The 23,958-nt window shown below is 43.7% G+C and overlaps 1 protein-coding gene across 1 annotated transcript in view; it reads left to right on the top strand.

The window, feature by feature from the left end:
* MOGAT2 (monoacylglycerol O-acyltransferase 2) overlaps positions 1-23,958 on the top strand; it is a 341,554-nt gene that overhangs the window by 291,914 nt on the left and 25,682 nt on the right. The window contains exon 5 of the mRNA XM_085623284.1: positions 5,197-5,396. Coding sequence (XP_085479410.1) covers positions 5,197-5,396 — 200 coding nt within the window. The remainder of the gene's footprint in view (positions 1-5,196; positions 5,397-23,958) is intronic.

Below are 23,958 nucleotides of genomic sequence, written 5' to 3'. Positions count from 1 at the left end.
GAATCCTCACAGGCTCTCACCCTAATCTAGAATGCTGCTAGGCAATTGCTGAGCTTTGTAGACACCTGAATTGTATAACCCTGCTTCTCACAGAAAGTCAGTGCCAAGAACACCATTAGTCAGGATTTTCCACCTAGCCTTTCTGTGAAAGATTCTTCTACCATCCTTGTCGAAATTCTAACTCCATTCCACAACATAATATGCAAAAACAGCGAATCTATGAAATAAGGGGATTGCCTTTTGTTTAATAAAAATCACTCAATTACAGCTACCAAAATGCATTCTTTGAAACTCTGTTCAGCAGATAGGTTATCCATGTCATCTTCTCATTCATCCTGACTATAAACTCTTTTCTCAGTGGTGACACTACCTCCTTCCTAGAAATTATCTTCAGCCTAGCCCTTTTCCTACAGTCCCTCTCTAATAATGTTTTAATAATGAGTCAATTTAACCTATGGTTGGATACAACATCAACAACAAACCTAGCATCCAATTTTCTAGAAAAAGTTAAACTTTTAGGGTTCTCACAATTCATCCATTTACCTATACACAAGACTAGCCATAAACTTGGCCTCTACTTTGAATGAAATCTGATTATTATTAAAAAAAACCCACATAATTATCGTGGACGGACCATGCATTGCTGTACACCTGCAGTCCAACCACTAACTTTGTCCCGGCTCAGGGAAAGCTCATCTTAAATTTTAAAAGCCTATGCGTTAGATCAGTCACATCAATCACCCAGAATTCGAAGAAATATTCAAAAACATCCATGGGAAATCGTTACTCGATCAGTCATCAGATGAAATGCTTAATTCAATGTATATCAACATCTTAAAAATGCTTAATAAGTTCCCTTCCGCCCACTGGAGTTCTCCCGAGTCAGTTTTGAAAATGGCAAGCCAACGGTTTAGCAACAAACTGTCCGGTATTTTACAAAACTGGATCCAACCTAGAATGAGCATGAATGAAATCTAAATCCATGGCTGACAGAATTAAATCACATACTGATGGTTAAGGTTATCACAAAAGAGTCAAAAGAAGTTTTTCCACTCCGCGCATATTTAAAACTCTTCAAGAATTTCTAGCACATATCCATGCCTCCCCAACACTGTAATGTTCTCACCTCATTCTTTGATCCTATATAAACCCATCCCAATTTCCCTATCATCTCTAAGAAATTCTCTGGTACCCTGGTTTAAACACCATACTGTAGAACTTGTGTGCTAGACACCAAAGCTTGAAATATCCCAGTGTATCCCTCAGTGGTTAAGATGGCTCAAGGAATCATTCACTTCACTGACACCATTGATTACAGATTATATCAATCCCTCATTTTAACAGGGTACTGCCCCAGCTCAATTGTGACAAGCAGTGACTACTCCTCTTCTGAAAAAGCTTTCACGATAACGCTCTATATTATAAGTACAGAGCAATGTCAAATACCCATTTTATAAGGAAAATACAGGAAAATGTCACTAAACAAATCCAAGATCTTATGGTAGCCTCTTTTGTGACCAGCACTCAAGGTTCAGCCCAGGAAGAGACACAGAGTCAGCACTCTTAACTGTTTGGGCTGATCTCCTTCTAGAGCTTGACATTCACCGTCCAGTAGTCTTGATCCTCCTCCACTTTCTGTCATATATTACACACCGGACCATCAAATCCTCAATCAGGTAAAAGAGCAGATGAGAAGGTCAATGTTTGTCTTTGAATTGATAAGTTAATTCCTATCAGACAGGAAGCAATAGGACAGAATTTGCTCCTCTGATTCCATTTAGAACTGTGTCAAGAATGATGTCCTCCAAGACTCATTGCCATCGCTATTATTATTCAATGTCCATATGCTCCCCCTCACGCAACTCACCAACAGCTACCAACCCCCTCACCCAACTCACCAACAGTTACCAACCCACACCCAAATGTATGCTGATCAGTCCCAAATCTTTTTCCAAAATTAACTAAGGGTAGCCGGAACTAAATATTTTCACTTGAGTCACCATTGGTGGGCACCAATGATACACACCTGCGGTGCCCATCTAAGCAGATTAGGCTCTTGTTCTTCCCATCCTGAAGAACTGCCACTGACTTGTGGCAAGAAAGACGTTGTCCATTAGATAGACTCTGGGACCATTATAACCCCATGTTTCTCCTGCTTTTAATTTTCAAAGGGGCAGCCGATCAGAGTAAAGTAGTTATTGGTGCCCTTAGTTAATTTTCGTTCACTATTTTTCCTGTCTACTACTTCAAACAACCCCCATAGGACTAAAGGTTGTTCATTTGTGGCATGTGAATTTCCTTACCACCAGGCAGAAAAAAATAACTCCGACAAAGAGCCCCCTTGCAGAGCCCATTGGGCATTGCAGCTCCCACCTAACGAGGACCACAACCCAATGATGAAGCATGCTACTTTAGTGGGCGAGTGTCTGCATATCCTGTAAAGGATACGCCATTTGACTTGAAAGGATCCCGTGCCGAAAGAGTTTGGCCTAGCAGACCTGTACCACGGAACTGCATACTTGAAAAATGTGATTGAAGGAAGGCTGTGAGCTGGACTTAAACCTCTCTCACCCCCTTCTTTTTCTTATTACTTAAACACCATTTTCTCCAACACTTACACCTAGTAAGCCTGGCTGTCACTGTAATTATACAACATATCCTGCAACACATTATTAGATGCAACGCCCAGCCTCCATGTCTACACCCCAAATTCATGATCACCGCTGGCAATTAAATATCCATTTTATTATCAAAGTCACAGCAAAAGACAACTTTTAATTCAAAGACCTTTAGTAAGTACAGCGTGCCAGCACAGATGAACATAGTGCCTCAGTAGCTCTAAGAGAGGAGCTGCCTAACGGGTAGGACGGTCGTTCTCGAATCTGGGGAACTGGGTTCGATTCTCAGCACCGACGCTGAACATCCTGTGATTGTGGGAAAATCACGTAATCACCCCGTGCCTAACAAAATAAAATGAATGTGTCCTCATGTAACGCAACTGGTGCTATGTAAGGCGCTCTGATACCCGATTCCTTCGGGTCAAGTTTGCGGTATATAAAACTCGATGTGATGCATACACTCTTTTGTACAAAAGACGTGGTACTATGTCCTTCTCCAAAGTTGTATGACCCAGTAAAGGACATATAATAAGTAATGTCACTCTACCTTGGTGGAAGGAAACTCGGGCTCATTGGCATCTGGTAGTAGTGGTCCAGTAGTGCAAAGGTCAATTTCACTCTGCCTGGTGGAAAGGAAGCGGAGAGGTGCTCCTTAGAGATACCTGCTTCCAAAGCATCACCCCACACCCCCTACTGGAACTCCCTCCGCTGAATGGGTCTTCATAAGGCCTGCTGTAGATTGCCCTTCTTCAACTGAATGCTTAATCCAGCAATGAGTTACCCTGTGGCAGAGCGAGGAGTTGAGGCACCAAGACCTGGGTAAATGGAATTCGGTGGAAGAGATAAACTGTGATATCTGAGCACCGCAGGTGGAAAAGGAACCCAACACATGGCACGTTCCCCCTTTCCTGCCACTCTTTCATAATGGAAGTCAAATAACCCTGAGCAGTGGTGCATTGGAAGTTACAGTGCCTACTAACACAAAGTGAATTGCAGGTCTTTTTTCACCAGGGCTTCTGATTGACATCAAATAGACAAAGAGAGCGAAGCTCAAATTGTCTATGATGTCACTCAGAAACCTGAGATCAAAGCAGACCAGCAGGGCTGCTCTGAGAGGCTCTTGGGGATCCTGTCACCCTGGCCTGGAAGGCCTCAATGATGCAGCAACAGCGGGTAACAAGTTTTATTATAAACTGTTTTTACATCATAGCAGTGAGTTACCAAATCTGTTGTAAACAATAGAGGTTGTGGATGGAAGCCATGCATAACATAAACAATTATAAATGGGTAACACCGAATTATGGGGATGTTGTTCACCAAGGAGGTCAGAGGGACATAAAGTAGATGAGAGCGAAGCTTGCATTGTTTCTGATATCACTCTAAACCATTCCTCTACCTTCAACTGTTATGCTGAGGAGAGGAGTAATGGGGGAGCCATACATAAGATGACCTCCCCTCCCTTACCCAAATGTGGAAAAAACCTTCCCTGCCATCTTTAACCAACTCCCATCATCTTCCCTGTCTGCTTTGCCCTCCTTCAGCTGTGCTTTCTGCTTTCAGTCAAAGCAAACAAGCAGAGCTGCGCTGACAGGCTCTGGTGTTGAGAGTACACAACACAATAGGGGGACTGTGGAGAACTATTGCGGACGCACACCTTTGTACAATTTATATGCCCAGAAGAAGTTCAATAAAATGAAACGTATTGACTGTGGCTGTAATCATTTAATGCTAAAAGAAGAAAACCTATAGCAATTGAATAAAGAAGAAATTTAAAAAACATGGTTGATTTGATTGGACTTATAATTGTTTCATATTTATTTTGCGTGCATCCTGTTGTGCTTATTATAAATCGTTCTGCTCTGCAGCAATACCATTAGCAACTGGTATTGTACAGGGTGTGAACCAACATTGAGAACGTGGTATAGTCTGGGATGTGCTAAATCTGTTACCTAGCTGTTGTGCTTTGTTGTTTGCTATATTCTTGACAACAGAACACTGTAAACAATTTGCCACTGTGATATTTATTAGATGACTTCGGTTTTTTTCATTCGATTGTACATCAAGATCATTCATTTTTTCTCAGACATCTCTCTTGTGACAACACAAGGATGGCTTGTCATGTTACTCAAACAAGGATAAAATAAACACCCTAAGTGAGAGACATGTATTCACAGCTCTGTAGGGTCGTCTCCCCAGGCATTTCCTGACTTGAATAGTATATAATGTTGTTGCCATAGACAAAATAACATTGGCTGCTCCACCTCTGGCAATGACAACCTATTTGATGCTTACAGTGGTTATCCTGTGTCCCAAGCTGGTTACACCATAGGTGGCTGCATATAATAGTCTTGCGTTGGCTACTAACTTGCTTAGATCCCAGACACTGCTCATCTATCAAGACAGGGTGTTATATCCTAAATTTACAGCATTCTTGAATATGATCCAGGAGCTCTGAAACTGGCTCAAGATCTCGGTTGTATACAAAGTTCTACTGGGGCCTCCTTTGATGTGTTTTCTTCCTCTATAAAATACCTCTGAATAACCATGATAAATGAAGCTGAAAAATTTCTTTCCACAGTGCATCCCTGGTCCCTGTATTTTCCTTTGGAGAAAATGAACTTTTTGATCAAGTGGAGAATCCAAAGGGCTCCTTTATACGCCGGACCCAAGAAAAGCTTAGGAAGATAATGGGAGTCTCGCTCCCCCTGTTCCATGCTCGTGGTGTATTTCAGTACAACTTTGGCCTTCTCCCATACAGAAGGCCAATTTACACTGTGGGTAAGTCAGCAATGCACATGTTCAGGTATTCACCAACCAATGCAATCATGCTTACATACCAGATATGACAATACAGCAGGCATTGGTCTGCACTAGCTCCAAAAAAGACATGCCTTTTTAGGAATGAGCATCTATCGCAGTGAATGGCCAGTCTTACCAAGTGTTTTTGCCTGGCAAACATTGGAACATCGATAACATCATCAATCTTCAATCAATAAGAAAGAGGTTGCTGCCACTGTTGATGGGCTGTCAAGATGCTTTTTTTATGACAATATTTTTTCTGAAAGAAAAATAACCTAAGCAAATTAAAATTGCTTAAAAAACATTTTTCATCAGCACATTAAAAGGGACGCCATTTATCTCATACAGTCCACATAAAAGTGTAAAAAATAATGAGGGACAATATATATAGAATTTATTGCAAAATGGGTTTGTAATCACTTATTTTTGCACTGATAATGTATGATTTCGACATGGGCCAGAGAGGTTTTACGCTTTTTTTCCTACGAAAGTATATGTGGAATGTATGTCAGAACATCCACAACAAAAATATCGTCCTACAAACAAACATGTCCACAATATTGACCTCGATAGCACTGTGTAGATAAGCACATATAGATAGGTATAAATTTACAATTCCTAAATCCACATATATGTACTTGAAGATATATATCAGTAAGGTATGTACATTTGTAGTTAGGAAAAGTAAGTGTATACTTACCTTCATATGAGTACCTTCATGATGTTGTAGTAGTAGTCTACAGCGCCAGGACGCCTCAGGGCAGCAGTGCGCTTTACAAGACACATACATTTAGGTATTCTGGATAGGATATTTTTGTAGCATTATATTTAAAATGGGAAACAACCTTTACAACGCAGTCATTACATTGCACTACCTGTACATAGCAGTCATTACATCGCAACATCCTTTACATCGCATGTCATTACAATGCAGCCATTACATCGCATGTCACTACAATGCATGTCATTGCAATGCATGTCACTACAACACAGGCATTACATCGCAAGTCATTACAATGCATACCATTACAACGCATAGTACCCTTACACTATCCAACACTTACCGTACTGTTGCACTGACTGGATTTAGAATAGTAAATATTACCCCTATACTATCCAACACTTACCTTAAATACGATGTAATGGTATGCATTGTAATGGTATGCGTTGTAAAGGTATAATGCGATGTAATGGAATACGTTGTAAACGTAGTTTCTGAAAATGCGATGTAATGGCATGCGATGTAAAAGAATGCATTGTAAAGGATGATGCGATGTAAAAACTGCGTTGTAAAGGCATGCATTGTAAATATATGCGTTGTAATGTCATACATTCAGTCTTGATATTCTGGTTGAAAACCATAATGATAAATCCACAAGAACATATTCACATAAATCCTGAATTACTTCAGCTTTTCTGTGACTCTAAGGTTTGCTCAACCTCAGGAATGCCTACTGAAATCAATTGCATACATTTGTGACATTTTATTTCTGCTTTTTAACTACTTACAAGTGGGAGAAGCAATGGCTTCAAAGACACAGATTGCCTTTTTAAATGTCCTGCATTGGTGAGAAGGACCCCGCAGAGCAGTGTGGCATCTTACACCACGATGAACAAAATTAGCTAGACCATGATATCTGTAGTGGGTATCCTGCACTGACATAACTTAGGTGCACAACCATTGACATCTACACACGTAAACAACAGATCCTGGGTTCCAGATTGAAAATGTGTGGCACTTACACATTTAAATGGAAACTACGCCTGCAAAAAATCTGCAAGTATGAAGCATGATGGATTTTCTGCTGTAATCGGTTAGTGTGCGGGGGATTCTGGGTTTCCGCAGAATAGTTTCGGGTAGCAACTTAGAATGTTCGGAAACTCCACAAATTTATAACATTGTGAGCGTTCATCTGCATCCTTACTCGTTTTCTCACCCAGTTTGGTAAATGTGAAATTTGGATGTAACAAAATCAAATACACTCCTGCATTCTGTGGGTGTAGGAAATATTGTGTCATGATGGGCTTTGTGTACACACAGAAATCTACAGTATAGATGTTGATGCATATATATTGCCATTTTTGTAGCTCCTTTTAAAGTAATGAACAGGCATTCCCAGTATGGTTGTTGTTTATTTTTGTGAATTGCCACCCCCTTTGTTTACACCATACATCAATGGGGGCCTAGTTTCAAATAGTAAACCATATATCTCAGCAAGTTTCCTTGTAGGAATTTACAAAGCTTTTAAAAAATAGGATTGCAATACTGCTACAATCATAGGTTTTCCAGGTTCATCTCTGGAAAATTGTGCGTATTCTATTTTGCAGTAGTGCGGAGGCAGAGTATATCTTTTACAATGACACACGACCATCAACAGTTGGGCCCTGAAACGGTCTGTTGAGTTCCTTCTTGATTGCCTGAGGAAAGGGTTGCTCCTACCAGTAGCCAGTGCACCATCCTGCACAGAATAGCATTCAGGAAAGGTGTCAGGTATCTACTTAAGAAACATTAGAGACTTCCAGTTCAGAGAAAACACCACAAAAGGGGAATAACCTACTTGGCCATCTTCTAGCTCCTGATTGGACATGAAGATTCATACTGAAGAAATCAGCAAGGCATCAAACTCCAACTCCCCCTGATATTAGGAAGGAGAAAGGAGTCCAGCACATAGGCCAGGCGTGGAATCCAGAAGAAGAAGCAACTGCTAGAAATAATGATCTGCAACAAAGACAGTTGCTAGCAGGGCAAAGAACATGACGAAAAATAATGGAACTAATGTGTTGTGATGAATCTTCCTCTTGTGGTTTTTATTTTTTGCATCTGTTTCAAATAGGAACTGACCTCACAGGCAAAGATTGTACCTCATCTTAGATTTGGCATCTTGAATAGCATCCTATGGACAGACCACCATCCTGGTAAATGTTGGTTATAAGGTTGGCCACGCCCTTTTCAGAAAGTCATGGAGTTCATTTTGTAAACGAAGAAGTCCAAGTTTGACATCTTTCGTTTTGCGCTGTATTCCAAAGTCCTAACTCTGCCCTTTAAGTCCAGCGCTCCATGCAGCTTGCGGAAAACCTTATTCACTCATGTAACAACCAGTGACTTTAGGACAAGAAAAGACACCTGCGGCATATATACAAACCCCTATCGCCACCACAATGTCACTTTTACCGACGTTGTGATGGCGATAGGGGATGTGTCTTATGTACAAGGCAGTGTTAAGCCACTTGGTGTGGCTTAACGTTGCCTTGTACATAAGGCCCCCTTTCACGCTACGGTTAGCGTGAAAGGGGTGGGCAGTCGGTGTTGCGGTGGGCGTTCCTCTGCAAAACCCATTCCTTTCAATGCTGCCCCCTAGGTACAAGGTTGGCGTACATTGGAGGCAGCACCAAAATTAAGACCAGGTAAATCCTGGTCTTAACTTGGCGAAACAAGGAGAAATGCATTATTGCTCCTCGTTTTTGCTTTTTCCATGTGTGCTGCCTTGTGCAGCACACATGGAAAAAGCAGAATGCCATGGTTTGTTTATGTACAGGAAGGTGTCCCTTCCTGTACATAAACAAACCTTTTAAAAATGCAATTTTGTCACTTTCATATGTGCTGCATGAAGCAGCACACATGAAAGTGACAGAATGGCATTTTAGGATTGTTTATGTGCAGGAAGGGACACCTTCCTACACATAAATAATCGTCCCCTGTACGCAGACTCCCTCGCACTATGGTGCAAGGGTGTCTACGTTGGCGCTAAGTTGCTAAACTTAGCGCCATCGCAGGGGGAAATGCAAGGCAGCATCACATTCTTGTAGATATGGTGCAGCTTTGCGTTTCAGAAGTGGTGGAGCATGGCGTTAAGCCAAGGAGGCTAACGCCGCGCTCCTCCACTTCCTTGAACATATCCCCCTTGAGCGGCCGAGGCAGCACATATGTAAGTCATGCTACATACACAGCAGCATGAGGAGCTCTTCTTTCCTCTATGAATGTTCACAGTCTTCTGTAAGTTCTTGACACCGCCTGTACCACAGATGTAACAGTGACAAAAATATTATTGCGTTTGGGCGGTACTACAATTTATATATTTCTTTTTTACTTCTCATGAAAATATTATCTGCATGGAGACATCTCTTCCCCTACACCGCAGCTGGTTTGGGGTTGCTCCCATACTTTATCCACCTCGTAGAGGGTTAGCAGGACTAAATCTTTGACCATTTGTGACTTGTAAAGGACTTGAAGAGAAGTATGAGATCACGCCAAATCTCTCGAGTTTGTGCATGTTTCCAAACCTACCAGAGAAATCCACACTGCAGAGCCCAGCCCAGACCATTTGAGAATGATTTCCACCCATACAAGTTTACTCCATCATGGGATAATAATGGGCATGAGTAAAAAGATTTATAAGTGCAAGGTCACCTATTGTCAGGGCCGCTCGAATTATGCGGCAGTGGAGGGCCAAATTATGCAGCAGTGTTGAGTAAATTATGCGGCAAAAAAGGCAAATTATGCAACATAATGCAGCGCATTTTGGGATAGTATTACATTAATATTTTGTCTGGGTATTAGTTGCATCTCTTTAGCACCAGTTGAAGTCCCAAATATTGCAATAAGCTGCAGAAAGATGATGAGTCAGCCTTTGCAAAGGCCATTCCACTGTGCAGCAACACGTGTTGCTGCATTTTTTGTAACTTTTGAAACGTTTGAGCTAGAAATCTCATTTTTGTTAAAATCCGCAGATTATGCAGCGGATCATGGCTTATGTGGAAAATGCATAAAATCTATTATTATGCAAAAAATCGCCACACAATTGCATAAATCCAGAGTCCCTGCCTATTGTGAACACATTGCAGTTGTAAATTATCCATAATTTCGGATTTAATATCAGATTTACAAATGGCTCTGTGAATCAGGTGCTTTGTGTTATTTCCGGAAAGGTGATTTGTCCCAGCTGTAAAAAACATATGTGTCAAAGATGTGCCATCTCAGTAAATGGATCCTAAACTCACTGAGTGTTACATGAGTGAAGACACTTGATTGAAATCACAACCTTCTCAGCGTGGAAGGCTTAGTGCTTGCAGTAATGACACGTTCGGAGGTCCTTTAATGAACAGCATCAGGACCATCGACAAACACAGGAGCACTCGTGCCCTGCCACTCTGCAGCATAGTGAGTGTATGTTAACGTTGCTGACTTGCATTTGGACGGTAATCACAGCAGCCACTAATTGCATTAATAGCCTGCTGCAGGGAGCTTTTCCAGGCAGACGTGAAGAGTGATCTAGACTTGCACCGAAGGTTAATTGGACGAGAGCATACTAAGAGCTTGACATGACCCTTAGCACATCAATAGAGTGCTTGGCAATCATCATCATGGGCATGATGAGGTACACATCTGTCACTGTATTACAGTGTTTCTTAATCTTTTGACTTTTGTGGACAGCCACTCAGCAGCTGCCGGTGCAGTAAGCCTGGTGGGGTGGATGCGGGGGTGGGGGGGGGGTGGAGGGTTTTGACAGACGACAGAATAGGATTTTAATTTTCCCTATTCCGTCGTCTGTCGACTCCACTACCCCTTCTCGGCCCTCCCCGCACCGGCCCACCGAGTTTACCTGCACCAGCCACTGCTGCCCCCACTAAATCATTACTGGAACCCGGGGACCCAAGCTGAATCATTGTTGGAATCCAGGGACCCCCACTGAGTCATTACTGGAATCCAGTAATACCAGTCTAAGCATTTTCAATGATTTGAACTGCAAAAAATAGAGAAACTAGTGTTCATCAAACACACACTTGATGAAATATTTTATTTAATTCACAAATACATGTAAAGAAATGTTCATTTTAATTTTAATGGGAAGGCTGGAGCTCTTGTAAATTTAATTTAGTCCACTAATTATCCATTCTATAATCTGTTTGATGCACTTCCACTGCTCCCACAAGGATGCTAACTTAATTTTTACCCTCAAATTTCAATTTCCTTCACATTTACAGAACGTTTTAAAAATGCCATCTTTACACTTTGCTTCCTTGCTTATAAACACTTTATTAACTTGTTATCATTATTTTTCTAAGCAGCCACAGAGTCTCTGAGTAGGCTTTGAGGCGTCCCAACAATCCCTGGATCACAGGTTAAGAACCACTGCTGTATTAGACAAGTGCCCTGGAAGTGAAGCACATGCTTGTACACACTTTTATCAGTTCTGGGCTACTTCTATTTGACAGAAGACTCCTGAGATACTCGGATGTATGTTTGCAGGGGACATGGTCCAATGCAAATGAGGGAATGGCTTTGTCAAATGTGACTGTCCTATATCAGAGATGCATGAACCAAGAAGCCTAGGAACCTGTCCTGTCTAGGTAGTGGCACATGCTTTGTGCCCACGACCGTGTCATGTGGGACCATCAACCACAGCGCGGCTTATCACCTGTGAGGGTATACAGGTGCTGGGTTGCTGGGCTTATCGAAAAGCCAGGTCTTAAGTCTTTTCCTGAAGTCTGTCACCGAGGGTGAGGTTTGGAAATGGAGAGGGAGGGAGCTCCAGGACTTGGCGGTGAGGTGGGAGAAGGAGCGGCCTCCTCTGTGGCTATGGCAGATGCACGGTGTCTGTGTGAGGGCGAGGGAGATGAAGTGGAGTTTTCTGGATGGTTGGTGGACGTTCAGGTGGTGGTTCATTTATGCTGGAACTTAGTCATGGAGAGCTTTGTCAGTGTCAGTATCTAGAATTGGCATCCTTTTTGAACGGGGAGTCAGTGGAGTTTCCTTAGGTGTTGGGTGACGTGGGTCCATTTGGGCAGGTTGAGGATCAGTCTAGCTGCTGATTACTGTATCGTCTGGAGCCTTCTTATCAGCTGGGTGGTGATTCCTGCATACAGTGCATTTAGTAGTCTAGCCGGCTGGTGATTAAGGTTTGCATGACTGTTTTTCTCGTGCTGATGGGGAGCCATTCAAAAATTCTTCGGAGCATACAAAAAGTGTGAAAGCAGGTGGGGGAGATTGTGTTGTTCTGTCGTTTCATGGTGAGTTTGCTGTCCAGGATGATGCAGAGGTTGTGGGCGTGGTCTTTTGGTGTAGAAGTGGGTCCGAGTTCAGAGGGCCACCAGATGTCGTTCCAGAGATCAGCATTTCGGTCTTGTCAGTGTTAAGCTTCAGGCAGTTGTCCTTCCTCCATTCTGCTACTTTCTTCATGCAGCTGAGGAAGTTGGTCTTAGTGGTGGCAGGGTCTGGTGCGAGCAAGAGGATCAACTGGATATCATCAGCGTAGGATATGATGTTGCGATCATTGGTTCTGACGATGTTGACTAGAGGCATCATGAAAGTGTTGAAGAGGATGTGGCTGAGGGATGAGCCTTTGAGGGATGCCGCAGATAGTGCTCTTGGGTTCCGAGGTGAAGGGAGGTAGGCAGAGTCTCTGTGCTCGTCCAGTGATAATTGAAGCAATCCATGTGAGTATGTCTCCCTTGATCTCAATCTGGTGCAGTCTCTTGATGAGTGTGTGGTAGGATATGTTGTCAAAAGCTGCGGAGAGGATGAGACGGATCAGAGCCGCTAAATCTCCCCTGTCATCTAAAGTACGACGGTTGTCCATGGAGGCAATCAAGGTGGTCTTTGTGCTGTGGCTGTCATGGAAAACGGATGAGGAGGCGTCTAGCAGGTTGTTTTTCTCCAGGTGTTTGGTGAACTGCCGGTTGATGACCTTCTCTGGGACTTTGGTAGGAAAAGAGAGCAGCGAGATGGGGCGGTAGTTCTGGAGTTCACTCAGGTCAGTAGAAGGTTTCTTGAGGAGTGGTCTGACTTCTGCGTGCTTCCATGTGTCTGGAAAGGTGGCAGTGGCGATGGATGCATTGAGGATGGTGGCAAATTGGTGCCTGATCTCCTTGCTTCCAAGGTTGAAGAGGCTATGGTGGCAGCGGTCCATGGGTGCTCCAGAGTGGATGAAGTTCATGATGGCTGCGGTGTTCGTTGTGGTGAGCTGTTCCCATGTAGTGAGATGATGGTCGGGGGAGGCTTCCGTGGGCGTAATGTGGCTTAGGAGGTCGGTGGGTTGGGGCTCGAAGTTCTTGTGACAGTGGATATCTTGTTGTGGAAGTGGTTCACTAGAGCGTTGCAAAGTTCTTGTGAAGAAGGAATAGTGTTCTCGGTGCCTGTTGGGCAGGAGAACTCTCTGACAATTGTGATAAGTTCTGTGAGTTTTGGCTGGTGTGATAGGGGTGACTAGGTCGGCTGCGTTGGTGATCCAGGTACTAAAGTTCTGGACTGCTTGTTCCAGGTTGGTTGCAGCATTGGGCTGGGTGGTGTTAAGGGCGTCCATCCATTATTTTCTGTGTCACTTTGCTCCAGTTGCGGAAGAAGGTGTTGAGAGGGTTGGTGGCAGTGCGCTTTGATCCAATGATGGTTAAGTGGACTATGGAGTGGTCAGTTCAGGTGAATTCTGCTGGGTGTGAAGATCAGGTCAGGTTGTGTGTGGGGTCTGTGACCAGCTGGGTGATGCCGATATTGTCCATTCATTCCAGCAGATTGGAGAAGTTGGTGCCTGTGGGGTCATCCTGGGGGAAGTTGAGGTCCCCGAGAAAGATGTAGTGCTTGGACTTGATGGCAAGTGGATGGCAAGATGGAGCATGTTCAGCCCCAGAGACACCCCTCGCATGCACACACAGGACTGTCACAGACTTGAGGGGCAAGGGGTGGATGTCCTCGGTAACCCGGGCAAAGTCATATCAGCTCTGTCTGCAGTGGAAAACTTTTTTGTGACTCCAAGGCCAGAGGTGGCAAAGGAAGTGCCAGGAGTAGCTGGGAGCAAGTTAGAGGTCTAAGGTGCGCCCCCTGACAACTCCCAAATGACGTCCATGGTGTACACCATGGGTAAAACACATTGGCAAGCCAATAGCTCTTGCATAGGCCTAGTCCATTGGCTTTGCGGATGCTTGTTTACTTATCTAGTTTGCTAATGAGGGGCTCTTTTAGTTGTGCCTGGGCAGTGTTCCAGTCCTACCCTGCCCACTGCTATTCCCGAGCTGTCTAAATTATAGAATAGAATGAAACAGTATTAGCCTGATTTAGAGTTTGGCGGACGTGTAACTCTGTCACAAACGTGATGGATATCCCGTCTGCTGTATTACAAGTACCATTGGATATAATACACCGAATGAAATATCCGTCACGTTTGTGGCGGAGTAACACATCTGCCGAACTCTAAACCAGGCCCTTTGTGTTTTACAGGAGCCAAGAAGGCTCTGAATTCCTATTGACCTAACATCATAACACAGTACTCCAGCCCGCAGCTACAAACATTACATTCGAATAGATAGCAGCCGGGATGGTAAACAGCCTACTCCCTTTCATACCCCAGCCTTTCTCCAGTAATGGGATTTCTGATCATTATTTGTCCTGATACTCGAGGCCTGCAGATCGCCATTATTCAGTTGCAAACATTTTGGGAGTTTGCAGTTGGATTACCGGATACCTTTTGTGTGCAAGCTCAAACCCTATTCATGAAAGTCTCAAAAAATATATCATACTTTCCAGTCCATAGTACAGCTATAAAATATGCTTACAAACCAACAATCTCTCCCTTCTCCAAACCTCTGCGAGGTAAAAGCATGTATTACCTTACCCCTCTACCATAAAAAAAAAAAAAAAAAATCAAAGCATGCGGCTGTTGGACTGTCTGCCCAACATTGGATGTCCAAAATGAGTCCGTACTCGTCCTCCTAGAGCTCGTAGTACAATGGTAATAATGGCATGTAATAATTTCAACAGTCTGGCTTTGTATCTAAAACCTGTATCACCACAAATCCCAGAACTCAATGTGATGTTGTCTAAGTAGCCGCAACTTCCTGAAAGCATTATAGCTGAACAATGAGGTCAGAGGCTTTCTTTGGCTGAAGAGAGCAGCATGTCACAGTCCAGTGTATGCTTTGCATGCCATGATGAGGCACACAGCAGAAGCTTCCTCTTGCTCTACTAGGCAAGAGATGGGTGCCATGTCTGCCAACAGCAGGCAAGCATCTCACACACATTGCAGATATTGTAAGGCCATATGGGTTAAATTATTAAGATGATCTCGTTACTTGGACATAATTGTTTGATCACGCTCGTAGCACAGTGTCCCCCCAGAGTGTCACACATTAGGCAGGGAATGTCACGCATTTGAACACATGAAACATGGAAATGTCACACATAACCATTCTGAAAACTTGGCAGCTATGGGTGCTCCTATTACTTGCTGCTTCTTAGGATTCAGAGAGCCCTATTCAATCTACAGCACTAAATATAAAGGGGAACACTCTCAGGGCCAAATGTACGACCATTTTTAGCAGTCGCAAACGTGAGATTGGCCAATTTAAGGCCGCTAAAAAGGGTTGCAGCATGTACCAAACCTATTTCGCAAGTCGGTAACCGGTTACCAACTCGCAAAATAGGTTTTGCGGGTCGCTGTTAGGAAGGGGCATGCCAAGGACGTCCCTTCCTAATAGCGAGTCGCATGGGGATGTAAGGCTGTTTTGCAAATGTGGTCGTAAAACAATCGCATTTACCACCAATTTCAAATTGGTGGTAAGCCAGTCTGAAACAAGAAGGGGTCCCCAAGAGACCCCTTCCCCTTCGCGATTGGCAGCAAAATGTTTTTTAAGAGCAGGCAGTGGTCACACAGACTGCTCTTAAAAACTGAAACCTTTCATTTTTATTTGGTAAATGCATCCCATTTTCCTTTAAGGAAAACGGCCTGCATTTAAAAAAAAAAGCTTGTTTATGAAAAAGCCGTCACCGACAAAGTGGTCTGCTGAGCCCAGCAGGCCACCATCCCTGTGAGTGCTGGCCATTCCCAATTGGTCGCAAAAGGCGACCTGCCTCATGAATATTAATGAATGCAGGTCCTTAACGACCCATTTGGGAATCTCAAACAGTGTCTCAGACACTGTTGTACATCAGTGTTTGCGATTTGTGAGTCGGAAAAAAATGCAAAATGCAAGTTGCAAACACTGAGGAGCGTACATCTGGCCCTCAGTTTCTTTTGGATTTGCATACAGACTAAAGGGCCAAAACATAAAAGAAACAAAATGTGCAATCTATTTTCACATGGGTGCTTTGAATTGTTGAAATCCTTGCGCACTTGCATCCATTAGCTTCGGTGAGCGCATAGCCAGAGAATGTGACATCATCGTATATTTACAACAGGGGGATCGTGTAGATCTGTGTACCCTGAGCCTACACTCTCCTTGGGCTGTCTAAAAATATACCAGCCACAGGGGAAGGTGCAAAGCTGCCAAGAACCATTCCTTTCAAGCAATCCATGGGCAGGAATGGAATGAATAATGCTCCTCTAAGATATGATCCAAATACCCACATGGGTGCAAATCTGGGGACCCCGCTCCCTCTATGTATGTGGATGATAGGAAAACATTCATATTTATTGGGTGCATGCCTAATACTTATTGTGTAATTTATTCTTGACTGGTATTGAAACTCTGTAAAGAATGAATGGATGTCCCAGAGGCCAAATTCCCGGTTTCCTCATCTCACTTAGGTGCAGATTTACAAGCTTTTTCCCATGTTAAAAGTGACGCAAAAGTGGCGCAATGGGCTTGTAAATCTGCCCCTTAGAGGTCAGTGGGGCATTAGTTTTCAGAGGGGTGAACCGCTGTTGGTAACACCAAACCTGCCCCTCAGAGCCCGTCTTTGCTGGGATAGCACCCTGGGCAGAAACAGGGTTGGATTGGGATCACAAATAGGCCAGGGCACCCCCAAAAAAGTGACCTACATTTGCAGATTGCGACTTTTAGCAAAACATTGCTTCAGTGTCTTAAGTAGTATAAGAAGAAGGAGAGGGTGGGGGTTCTCTCAAAGAGGCATGTTTTCTTAACTTCACTGCGATAACAAAAAAATGCAGATGTTGCCAGGACTCTTCATGCAAGGGTTAGTTCAGACTGGTGAACCTCACCTGAATATAAGTGAGGCCCTTCTGTTCAGGCCCCCCGCCCCTGCTCAATCTGCATACATTAATGGGTCCATAGTCAGCCCACGTCAGCTTTTTATATCAATTGGCCGGCAGAGTGGGGGGCTGGCAATGACACCTCTGGCCCCTTGAGGAAAGGGGGGGCAACAGTGGCCCATCTGCCTCCAGCGTATGGAAAAGACAAAAAGGCACCAGGCTCAGTGCAAGGATAAAATGGCACGAAGCGCGGTAACTCCAGAGACACAACACAAATCAATACAATTGTATGACAAAGATTAATTAGAATTAATATTTTTATTTAATATTCTTTTTTTGTATTCATTGCTTTGTTAATATGCATGATAAATACTTTTATATACATGATTATTGTTATTCAATCAAAGAATATATTTTGTTGTGAAAAGCACATCCATAGGATAATCAATGATCAACCATGAAACACATCACAAGAATGAATGAATAATTCAGTTGATAAAAAATCTATTCAATGGCATAAAAACACTGAACAAGTACACAAAAATATAAGATTATAAAACACTGAACAAGTACACCAAAATATGAAAATATGACGCGTTTCGGCAAAGCCTTCTTCAGAATATTCTTGTCAGTGATTACTATAATGTGGTAAATTATTCGTTCAAGAAGCGGAAAATTACTTGATCATGAAGCCAGCGAATAATCATAAATAGTCAGATTGAAGTGAATTGCGACAAAGCTCGAGGGCTAGTATAAATCTGAGTGTACTAGCATATGACGATCTCAAGAAAGACTGGTACAACAAATTTCACATCCCAAAAATTATTAATGCTTGTAGAATCATGTCTCGTACTGAAGATCAGTAGATATGCGCCTAAGGCCTCAGTCGATATCCTGGGGTTCAAATGGCAATCACGGTCACTTCGGAATTACGGCAAGGATACACGGATCTGCTTCCATTATGTCGCTATACACTGTATAATTTTTGGGATGTGAAATTTGTTGTACCAGTCTTTCTTGAGATCGTGGTGCATTTTTTATCACATATAGCAGAGGATTTATCTATCACCAAGTCTCACTTGCCTGTATATCGGAACTTTATGTTGACTGAATGAGAGTCATATGCTAGTACACTCGGACTTATACTAGCCGTCGAGCTTTGTCGCAATTCACTTCAATCTAACTATTTATGACAAGAATATTCTGAAGAAGGCTTTGCCGAAATGCGTCATATTTTCATATTTTGGTGTACTTGTTCAGTGTTTTATAATCTTATATTTTCGTGTACTTGTTCAGTGTTTCCATGCCATTGAATAGATTTTTTATCAACTGAATTATTCATTCATTCTTGTGATGTGTTTAATGTTTGATCATTGATTATCCTATGGATGTGCTTTTCACAACAAAATCTATTCTTTGATTGAATAACAATAATCATGTATATAAAAGTATTTATCATGCATATTAACAAAGCAATGAATACAAAAAAAGAATATTAAATAAAAATATTAATTCTAATTAATCTTTGTCATACAATTGTATTGATTTTTGTTGTGTCTCTGGAGTTACCGCTCTTCATGCCATTTTATCCTTGCACTGATCCTGGTGCCTTTTTGTCTTTTCCATACATTGTATTTCCCTGCCAAGGCTTATCCTTTTTGCAGGGGACTCCTATTGTTTTCCAAATATACCATCTGCCTCCAGCTACAGGCCTCGAGAAAGGCCGCTCAAGCCCCCGCTGGACCGCTGGCGGGATCTGAGCAGCACAGACAGATCTCAAATCGGCCACCACGCAGCCCCCAAAAAATCGGCACAAACATCTCTGCACCTCCCCCAACTAGCCTGAATCACTCGCAGCTCAGGTCTGTCACACTGCAGTGGTCGAAGTGGGCGGGAACGGCAGGGCACGGCGTACCCCTACTTCTTCAATTCCAAGGAGTCCGTTCCCCAACTTTTTTATTTTGAAAATGCGTCCCAGGACGCAAGAATTCGCCACCGCCTCTAAATAAAGCTCGGGGTTCCTGGCGCTTGTGACGGGCGGGAAGGCACAGAAGTAACAGGAATCTGTCTTTTCCTTCTTGCCCTGAGAAGAAAATACAGTGTCCACTTCTGCTCTGTCGCTTCAGCTGCCCCTCCCCACTTTTTCCTTCGTACCTCTCTTTCTGTCTAGCAGTTCTTCTCTTACTGAAGAGAAAACCGAGTCTTCAAGACGGGGTTTTCACTCTCTTTCCTCTCCTTTCTTTTATTTGCTCCCCTGTGAAATGGATCCAAAAAAGAAAAACATTTTTGCTGGAAATGTCGTATTTTAATTCCAAAGTGCAGCATCTGGAATAAAAGGTTAAAAATATGAAAAATAACTAAATAAAGTAATACAGAGTGGTAGCAAACTGGCCAGATTGATTTTATACACACCCAAACACATTACTGCCACTTTTATAGAGTTTGTCAGTGAAGCGCTATTGTTGTTTTCTTGTCTTTGTTTTCCCTGGGCTTACAACTAGTGCACCAATCCTGGAGGTACTGAATGTGTGGATTGGAAAACAAAATGTGTACTGCGGCTCTGCGTCCAGGAATGTGGTCTTTTTACCATATTGCTTACCTTTTGTAAGGATATAAGCAACGGACATTGAAATGGGTCCATTCAGTGCCCTGTAGTCATGTCCTTAACTTTTCAGGCAAAAGCACTCACTGATTTCTGAATAGTGAGTGTAAACGCGTTAAGGTAACCATGTTGTTCCTGCTTACATTTCACATGCTTTGCAAAATTTAGCATTCCCTATGAGTGTTTGCTCATTCCAGGATGTTTTTTTGTAGGCCGCATATTGCTCTTGTCTAGTGCGTAATTTAAATTGAGCCGCATCCATGTGCTAGCAACAATTGGGTTGTAGTTGAAGGCAGTGTGAGTTTATCTCAGTGGGGCAGTATGGTGTTCACTGGGGGAGAGGATGTGGCACTAAGGCCAGAGCTACTGAATTTGAAACTGGAGAACCAGGTTCAGCCTTAATAACTAGTCCACCAGACCACTCCCCTGAGGGAGCACATTCCTATGCTAGACCTTAGAAGGCTGCGCAAGACCTTAGAAGCCCTGGTGTCGTAGCACCAGCAGGTGGACTCTAGCATGACAAGTGTAGTTTAACCTTCAAGGCTTGTCCACCACAATCCATACTAAAGTTCACCTCCAGTCTTGCGGGCAGGCCTATGAAGCAGCACAGCCTTGAACAGTGACTCCGTCACTGTGGTCACAGGACCCTTTAGAAGGGCCAGCTCTAGGGCAGTGCAACCGGTGTGACCGCACCGGGTGCTGACTTTCGGTGGAGCCATTATGTTTGCAAGTATATTAAGGTTTTAAAAGCGCTTGCTGCCTCCTTCCTGGCCTCCAGCAATTTTCGGCAACAATAAAAATATCATGATGACTCTGGTGTTTAATGTTCTTCGTAGAGAGAGATCATTTTGTCTAGTGGAAGTTTTGATTCATGGAAAGGTAGCTCAGAGGGTTAATGTGCCTGCAGCAAAGAACATGTACAATGCAGATTGTGACAAGGTGGCCTGGTTTATGCTGTCCACTAGTTATAGTGGGCACCTTGTACCAGTACAAACAACCCTTATTGATGATAGGTTTAAAGACTACCTTTATTGAAAGCTATCCTAGTGGTAGCTATGGAGAGCAACCTTCAGGCTAAGGCTTGAAGGAGTGTAAAGCAGCTTGGTTTACCAGATTATAACCTCTTGAATTACTAAATGAAAGGAGATCCACACAAGGTATATATAAAATATATGTATTTATTTCTAAAGACTCACTACTAATCTCTTTATGAGATTAGAGTCCAAGATACACAATAATACAGTTCTAAAATGACAGTAAATATCACAATATACAATGGGCCCTAGGGGCAGAACAAACCATGGGCAGGAAGTGGTATAAGAACCACGACTTGACTAGACACAGTGCCTAGAGCACGTAGAATTGCTGGGACCCCAAGGAACCACCCAAGGTAGTGACACAGGAAACCCACGAGGGACACGTGCAGTGTGAGAACACAGGCGCGAGCCCCGTTCTATTCTATGGGAAAGTCGTGGTTGGAATTTTAGAAGTTAAGGACACTTAGGAGAGGACTTAGAGCAAACCCCATTAGAGTTAGGGTGTTCTAGGGCCAGCACCCACGGGCGCACCGGAGTACTCGAGTTACCTCACCCAGGGAAGCCGGGTGCATAGGTGTCAAATGGTGTCGAGAATCGTCGTTGATTTCATGTGCGATCTGCTGCAAAGTGCTGCTGCCGGGAAAGAGAAAAGTGTCCAGTGTGATCCAAGCCTGGATCGAAGATCAGAAGAACCGGAAAGCAGAGGGGACAGAGTCTGGGTCACTTTCCAGTGATCAGGGGCATGATATACGAATGCCCACCGATGTCGGGTGTTTCAAGGTGTGAAGAGGTGAAGCTTGACTCTTCAGCCGCGAGGACCAGGAGGTGTCAACGACAACCAGGAGCTGGATTCGAACTGTCCCACAAAGGATGTCGAGTGCTGCGGTGTCGGTGCTCGGATTGAACACAACAAGCCTTGGCAACAGCAACCCATGCAGGAAGAGAAAAGATCCTTCAGTGCAGACCAGCAAGGTCCTGGGGATTCCCCATGCAATGGAGAGTCAGGGCACATCTGGAGCAACCAGGTAAGCCCATTTAGAAATAAAGTTGCCTTCACAGGGACCCACCAGTTGACAGACTAGAGATTGCGAAGGGACCTCGAGAGAAAACACAAAGGGCCAGCTCACGGAACACTCGTGGAGTGTAGGCGGGCAATCTTCTGTACAAATGCTGCTCGGGGTCAGAGCTACAAGTAACCCAAAGCTCAGCTGCAGGAGTCGTTGGAAAGCTGATGCTTCTGCAAAGTTACGCGGTGTCCAGGGGTTCGGGTTGCACGGTCGCCACGAGGAATACGGGCCGAAGACTTGCTGTGGGCACTGATCAACCTCTAAACCACAGAAACCCACCTCCTGCATTGCAAAATTATTTGGAGTCCGGCGGGAGCTTCGGAGATGCAAACCAGTCAGATGCATCTTTGGTGACTGCCTTGCAGGGGAGTACCTCCTTTAATCCAAAGGAGATTCTTCACTCATCTAATTCAATGTAGATCGTCGAAGTTCCAGGATTCAGTAACAGAGTTTCGACCAAGTGTAATCTAAAGTCCTGTAGCCAGGGGTTCCTTTCTTATACCCAAGGAAGGGGTGGGACAAACTCTAGAAACCCACCTATGGGAGGGTCAGGAAAGAGGGGTGGCTACACCCATTTCCTTTGTGCAGTTTCGCACCAGAGCAGGGGCTGGTAGCCCCTGCAACCGGTTTGAGCTGGACTGTGCACAGGGACACCAAATGTGCTCCCAGTGCTGAGCTTCAAAGCACTCTTGGAGTGCACCCACTCAGCCCCAATACACTAAAGCCTGTCTGGGAGGTGGTGACACCTCCCTATGACAGGAAACCTATTGTCCAGGCCTCCCATGCCGGAGTTTCGTCCAGCAGCAGGAGGGCAGACTCGTGTCTGTGGCTGGCAACATCCATTTTGTGACGCCAGTGCTCTGTTAGCTGGTACCAGGTATGCCGGCGCTGTCATGTCTCTCCCTCTAGATGGGTGGGATTATACTCCCACATCAGTTACTGGTGTGGGGGTATGATTCCAAAGTGGTTGACACCAAACACAACATGTTTTTGTGCAGCCATCCCAAAGTTAGCATTTACCGTTTGGTTATAATGCACTTAAGAGTGTATGGTTTGGCTGCATCACAAACAACCCCGGAATAAAGGTTCCAAAGGCTGCCGAGGGGCTCTGCTCATGCATGGGCACCCTTTCAAATAAAACCCAGCACCCTGCCTTCAGGATTGGTAAGGCCTGCCATAGGGGTGACTGATAGGTTTATATGTGCAGTGATATGGAGAGATATAGTGAACCTATATCTCAGTAAGGGGTGCATGCACCACCTTACCCAGGCTGCTGTAGCAGTCCTGTGGTGTCATTTTGGAAGGCTTCCCAGGGCAGACACAATACATTCTGCAGCCCCTGGTAGGCCTCTGGGGTACGTGGGCCCTTGGTACATAGTATACCATATACTAAGGACTTATAGGGGTACCCCAGAATCCAATCTGGAGTGTACCTATAGTACCTGTAATCAATTTAAGGGAGAAAGCAGATAGGCTGGGGTCCTGAATAGCAGGATCCCAGCCAGACTAAGTCGAAAACCAGCAAAACACCAGGAATAAAACAGGGGCAACCATGCAGTCAGATTCCACCATCCTACACAGATCACAAAGTGCACATAATCTAAATAGGTCAGTGGGCTACTGCTTTTGTCAGAGAGATCCTTTTGTTACTTGCAGTTTATAAGTTAAAATCCTAACATACAACAGTGAGCTATTAACTTTCATCTAAGAGCTGCATACAAACTGCAAGGTATAAATTAGAGTGTTCTTTTGGACAGAAATCAATTCTGATTATTAAAGAGAACCCCCAACCATGGTATTACGTTTTAAATTCTGAGTTTATGGTTCTCCAGACCAATCACTATTAAACTATACGGCCTAGTAGTATGGTTGTCATATGACTCCTACACCTTGTAGTCCTTAGTCTTATGTAACATT

This window comes from Triturus cristatus, chromosome 8 (assembly GCF_964204655.1).
Source record: "Triturus cristatus chromosome 8, aTriCri1.1, whole genome shotgun sequence".
Classification (NCBI taxonomy): Eukaryota; Metazoa; Chordata; class Amphibia; order Caudata; family Salamandridae; genus Triturus; species Triturus cristatus.
Note: the sequence above shows the minus strand (reverse complement) of the source record. Positions and strands in the feature narration are given on the sequence as shown.